This window comes from Fusarium tjaetaba (assembly GCF_013396195.1).
Source record: "Fusarium tjaetaba strain NRRL 66243 chromosome Unknown NRRL66243_c0000188, whole genome shotgun sequence".
In the NCBI taxonomy this organism is placed as follows: Eukaryota; Fungi; Ascomycota; class Sordariomycetes; order Hypocreales; family Nectriaceae; genus Fusarium; species Fusarium tjaetaba.
Window position 1 is genome coordinate 185,036 of NW_023501384.1, and position 6,215 is coordinate 191,250.

Consider the following 6,215-nt stretch of genomic DNA (forward strand, 5'->3'; position numbering starts at 1 on the left):
TCGGCATATGCGGGTTAAAAGTAACCTTGATATATAAGGTTATTTAGACCTGAATCTTGACAAGGGGTCGTACTATATAGTATCTTGATCTGTATTCTGGGACAGGTAGACGACAGCCAATATCGACGTCTATCAAGTGGTGTGGAAAATACTGAAATCTATTTTCTGTAGCTTTGGCCAACGTTGCACCCAATCAGCACATTTGGAATTCCTTTTACTGACATTGATGCATTTTCTGTTCCACACCCTCATCAATGATCTGCCTCGATAGTTCATCAGGTTGCATTTGAACTTCCATAGAACATTGCTCTTGGGAAGTACCCTGTTCTACTTCCTCGGTGCCACGTTCCTTTTTTCCTCTCCGCATGTAGTAGCGAAAGACGTATACTAGCCCCTGAGCCATGAACACTTGTTCGATGGTGTACAGCAGTATAGGTATTTGTATATAGGCTCTTGTTAGATCATCCGCACGCGCCCACATTGAACTTGCTAGCGGTATACCCAAGCTCGTTGTTTTGGCCGCCCCGCAAAAGCATACGGCGATTGTCTGCTCTTTAGACATGCGCTTGAAGACATGCCTTAGCCAGGATGAAGACACTGTTCTGACAACGCGCCCGGGTGGTCTGGCGAAAAAGAAGCAGATAATTGTGAACAGAGCATATAACGCAACGTTCATAAAGACAAGAAAGAGGACGTTGCTTGTAGATAAGTCTTTCAACGCTCCGGTGCCGAAAGCTCCAGAAAAGGTCGTCCATACGAGCAGAACAAGGCACAGTGTTGAGACCTTGGCCAGTTTGAGAGCATTGAGAACTTTGACGGTACGATCCTCCCACCTCCAACGTACAGCTTGACCAACAATAAGAGGCAAGACTACACTGAGACATAGCTGCTTGGCTACATCTGCATACATATGCCCTAGGGTGGACGGATCTGCAGGGCGCCAGCTGTTGAAAGCTTCAGGATGCCCAGTTGGAAAGAATCCGTATATGAGCAGAGGAGATAGAAACGATCCAGCAACGTTGCCGATAACAACAGAGATAATGGCAGCGGCTTCGTCTCCGCCCGAAGCCCGTGTCATTACGACATTAGAGGCAATAGTGGTTGGAAGACAGGCAGTGGTAAGAAGGCCGATGAGGATCGGAGGCGAAGGTGTTTGAGACCTGAGAGCCCCGGCTGCGATAGAGATATGAACAATGGCTAGAGATATGAGCTCGGGTTATAATCTTTGACGGCAGAGACACAACTCACCAAGGACAATGGCCGGGATAACGGCAAAGCTAATCCCATGGACCAGAATATGTAATCTCCAATTTGTCACATTCTCCCGGAGCTTCCCTGGTGATAGTTGCAGACCACTAACGAGAAAAATGAATGCGACCGCCCCGTATAGGATGCTATACTCTGAACGAATGACGCCTCCATGCTGAGCAACAGCTGTGAACAGGGTGTTAGCACTTGTCTTGGCGGCGAGAGAGAACCATAACTTGCATGGGAAAAAATATCCAAAAACACAAGCAGTGGCGAAGCCAATGACCAGATATTGTGCCAGTATGAGATTGAGCACTTTCTTTAACCTGCCAGTTGCTCCTCTTGGAGGCTTCTGCCTTTCCTCAATCGACATTCTCCAGTCTTGATGGCTTTTCCGCCATTTTTCGTCCCTAGGAAGAAAGATCAAGTGCCAGAGTACGTGCGGTGCCGATTGTCGGCTATATACCAAATGCTGCTTCTTGTAACGACATGGGCAGTAATCGCATCATTCGTCAAAGTGTTATGGGTTGGGTCCTGGTACATAGCTTGGCAGATTCAAAGACCGCCCGCGTTATTACCGACATCACGAAATGGTCAAGAGGGCGGACTTTGAATTGTCCTCGGAAGGCGGGCAAAAACGGATATCCGAGGTTGTTACTACACCATCCACCGATAAAACATGTAGGAAGCAATTGGGGGTTACGTTAGTAGCATTTAGACAGATACTGTATCTGTATGATATCAAAGTACATGATGATACAATTACGCATAATAAAACAATTGCCTCCCAGGCAGACAACACTCTCATTCTCATCTCTCGAGCGAGTCATGCCAAGCGAGAGGTAGGTCCTGGATCTGATCCTGGTTTGTCTGGACAATACCGCCTCAACTTTTCTACCTATCATCTCTCCAAGATGAGATGGAAACACTCAAACCAATTCTTAAGAAATGGGTAGCTGGCTTCTCATGTAAGACACACAATTCCGAAAAAAACGCCGCGCGATGTGTAGTGGTATCAAGATGGATAAAAGGGAATAACTTCTCGCAAGTCTGAGGGTATAGACTGCTTGCTGCAACTCGTTAAGAGACGTCCTGTTCATAAAAGGAGCTGTCTCGTTCGTCGTCAAGGAATTAAAGAAAGTAAGTTCAAAAGGGAATTGACCAAGAGTCGGTCTGTCAGTCGGTCGAAGAAAGGCGTCACAAAGCGACAGTTGATCTGTTTAAACAACAGCAGATGGAGGCTCCAAAGGCAGGGCGGTTCTGGAATCATTGGGGTTCGTGGTACTGGGAGCTGGTGCAATCTCTGGATCAGGAATCTGGATATCGAGCTATTGATATGTTAGTAACTTCCCTAGTACGATGAGAAAAAAGTAGCTTTACATACAGTCATGTAGCCCGTTTGCCGCAGCGGCAAGATCTTGGGTGGAATAGTACCATCTTCAGTGCCAATGGTTTTTTCCATCTCAAGATTCCATTGTTCAATCCACTTTTCGAGACTGTTCAATCGAGACTTGATTCCAGTGAGACCAATATCATCCCAGATCCAACCAGTGACGAGTCCAAGGAGGGTATCAATTATGTTCCGCAAGCCGTAAGGGTCGAAAGCAGGAATCAATTCGCCGTTAAGCTTCTCGATAATTCGACGGAATTCTTGCTCGGATAGACCAGCAGGGTCCAGAATCTCTGGGTATAGGTTGGAAAACGTCGGTGCTAAATCGCCCTTGATCAACCAGTCGCGTCGTATTCGAATGATGCGCGTGTTGACGTATTCAGGTGAGTCAACGGGAACATGAGGGTTGAGGTGAGGATAGCAAGGGTGCTGAGGACCCCATTCGCCGGCTGCATCGGGCTCGACATCTTCGCCCATAATAGAAGAATTTGTCGTCGACAGAGCGGATCCTATTCCATCGCCAGCCGAGACGTTAGAGATCCGCGGGTCCATGATGTCAGGACCACGCTCCAGATCCTTGCCATAAGACGGCATAGAATTGTCGGTCTCTGGCATCATCACAGCCTTCCCTTTGCCCTTGTCAATCTTGACAATTGGATCTTCCACCACGGTCTCCTGAGCAAACAGGTCCCTGCTCAGGCGAGGTTCTTCGGCTGACACTGCACCCCTGCGAGACCCTTTCTCGTCGTAAGAAGCGCGCACAGAATTCGGTAGGCTTATGCGCCTATCACTGCTGCCGGCCCTATCAACTTGAAGGCTTGCACGAGGCGTCAAAGAATGCCTTATCTGATGCTGTTCGGAAAGCGTAAGGAGAGGATAATCACTAGGTCCAGAACCTATGGGATCGGTCGGTGCTCGGGTGTCGAATGTCGGGTGCTTGAGGGGAATGGCTGGTGGTGGAGGGGTCGAGGGACGACGTTTACGCGAGGATTCGGGCTTGGTATGAGGCCTAGGCGTCGAATTTGTAGGATTCCAGAGACGGACAGCTGATAACCGACGAGGACGATTAGCAGCTCCAGCAGCCTTTTGGGGTCGAAATGGCGAAGGATGCAAGGTTGTTGCTTGGTAACCGTCAAAGGGTCGAGCTGGCTGGCGCTGGATATTCGAGGCGGCAGCAGCAACAACAGCGGCTTGTCCAGAAGATGAGCCGGTTCCGGGATAGGCGGGCCTTGGGGGTTCGAGGCTCAGTATTAGAGGGTTGCCGTGGGCATCTACGGCGGCCGGTATGGGGTTGAGGGGAGAAGGTCGGGCGAGATGGGGATCCGTTGGAAACAGGTTGTCGGCACGGCCGCCAGGACGACCGCGCTCGCTAGAAATGGCGAGGTCCTTCTCACGCTGACGTGAGTGAGATTGAGATTGAGACCGAAACAGTCGTCGACTTGTTGGCTACGTTCTGGGTAATGAGGCTGGGCGCTAATTGCCTGTGCACGGAGCCGGTGTTGGAGGAAGATAAACGCAGAGAAAGAGAACGAAGGAATGCGACAACTGCGCGTCGCAGCTGTTGCTAGACTCAAATCGGGAGCGCTAGGAGAAAAAGGAGGATTGAAGGCAGTGGCGTCTGTGAAATTGTCGTCGTGTACGGTATCGGCCTCGATCTCGTAGTGATGGATTGTCGAGCGGCAGCGGGCAAGAGAATTGCTCGAGTCGCTGACTGGAGGCAAAGGGGAGAGTGAGCAGGAAAAGAAGCAATAAAGGAACCAAACGTCGACCAGGGGAAATTCGCTGACGGTGGGCCAATGACGGCTGCGGAAGGGGGCTGGGAAGAGGGTGACAGGGGGTTTAGTTGACGATGGGCTGCTGGATGCCCTGGAAGCCACCATCCTCAGTGCTGAACTGCAGCTTAAGTGGAGGAGATCCCCTGTAGGGCTACCTCAGACGAAAGTGACTTTGAGACCTCTCAGCTCGCCTTGCTCGACATGTGGATGTGTTCAGTTGTGAAGGATTTGAATCTCATAAAATCTTGCAGAAGACTTTGTTAGAGACGGATGGGTTATCAGTAGGGCTGCCGGAGTTTGCGACTAGTTGTCGTAACACTATTGGACGGTTGACCCTCGAAGTAGACGGCTGCTCGTCGTACTTGAGCAAACCAGGAGAGGCCTAATGAAGGGGTGAAAAGAAGGCTTTGCAAGCCCCTTTGACCTTTATAAGGTTGATCGTGTTTCCTTTTTCTTTTTCTTCTCCTCCCTGGCCGGTATCACCGGACGGTCCAAGGGTTGGAATTCTTGGTCAACAGGCGGAGATTTGCGCTCGCTTGAAGCCTTAGATGAATTAGCCTCATATAACGGACGGTAGTTGTGCTGTTAGCTTACAACCCGGCTGCTTTAAGTTCCCGAGTGGTTCTGATGATATCGATAGATGAGGCTCTTTTACCTATTCTGCAACGGTGTCTTCCAAGTTCAGGCAACGGGCGGACGAGCGAGACACGGGGGAATACAGCTACTTTATTGCAAGCGAGTCTCATCACTCAAAACCAGATCTACTGTAAAAAGTACATCGAGACATCTGGCCATGCAAAAAATAGGAGCCTAAACCTCTCCAGTTTCCTTTCCCCTTCCTATCTGGGCTATCTCTGACATCCAGTAAGTCGTTTAAGCATGCAGGGTGTGTGCTAATTAGTATCTGGCGCTCTGTTCTCGTCATCAAATCTTCAACTTGAATCTTGAAAACCTGGAACCAGGGGCTCCCGAGCTTCTGGGCTCCAGCAAACTAGTCTCCATCCCCTGAAAAGGTCTTTTTTTCTTTGACAGGCGACGGCTTCATTACAGGGGGTTTATGCAGTCCCTTGGGTGACGCCATGCTGGTTGTCAATGTGTGCGGGCGTTGGGAATCCTTGTCCAGAGAATTGATGGTTGGCCTTGAGCTGAGTTCCGAGGCATCTTCTTACATACATAGTTCATGGCTGCAGAATATCCATGCAATGTACAGAGTAGTGATGGCCTCAACTGCGAGGCCGTTTTCCGCTTTCCTCATCGTCCTATACTTGCATACACATAATCTTAAGAGCATTTGTAGATCTTGGGAGCAATTATTGTAGTTACTTTACTCAAAGAACATGACACATGCCATATTTCTTGTAGTTGTTAGAGTCATTCCACCTGAGATAGCCCCTGTCTCAAGTTGGGACGAACGTCTCGAATTTAGTTGCCCTTGCAAATTTTCGAGATCGTTACGACGGAAGAGAGATTTGCTACCCTAGTCAGCCTCGCTTGCATGATCTAATGTAAGTACTCCGTAGTAGGTTGTTATTATCAAGACGTGCTGCACGTCTAATCTTGTGATGGAGTTGATCTTCTGCACCCCTGAACCTCTGGAACTACCCGACATCATTGACATCAGCTGAACGTTGACGTCACATTGCTGTAAAGACGAACGGCCCTCGACTCTATCGTCTGCTGGTTCTAAACAGAACTCCTGAACGGACACACCGACTTCCGGGCCTGAATGGACTCTTGCATAAAGCACTCAAATTGATACGGAACTATTCCGTATTATCCCAGCAATAGAGATGCTGAACGGT

At 49.3% G+C, this 6,215-nt stretch overlaps 2 protein-coding genes across 2 annotated transcripts; both read right to left on the minus strand.

Annotated features, from left to right (window-relative positions):
* Positions 1–214: 214 nt before the first annotated feature.
* Positions 215–1,078, minus strand: FTJAE_8624 (uncharacterized protein; the record flags this gene model as incomplete). The annotated part of the gene is made up of 1 exon (XM_037355460.1): positions 215–1,078. One exon carries the CDS (start codon positions 1,076–1,078, stop codon positions 215–217), a length of 864 nt encoding a protein of 287 aa, XP_037204341.1.
* Positions 1,079–2,468: 1,390 nt separating this feature from the next.
* Positions 2,469–4,518, minus strand: FTJAE_8625 (uncharacterized protein; the record flags this gene model as incomplete). Its single annotated transcript, XM_037355461.1, has 3 exons — positions 2,469–2,576; positions 2,633–4,084; positions 4,426–4,518. The coding sequence occupies 3 exons, from the start codon at positions 4,516–4,518 to the stop codon at positions 2,469–2,471; spliced, it is 1,653 nt and encodes a 550-aa protein (XP_037204342.1).
* Between the last annotated feature and the right edge of the window lie 1,697 nt (positions 4,519–6,215).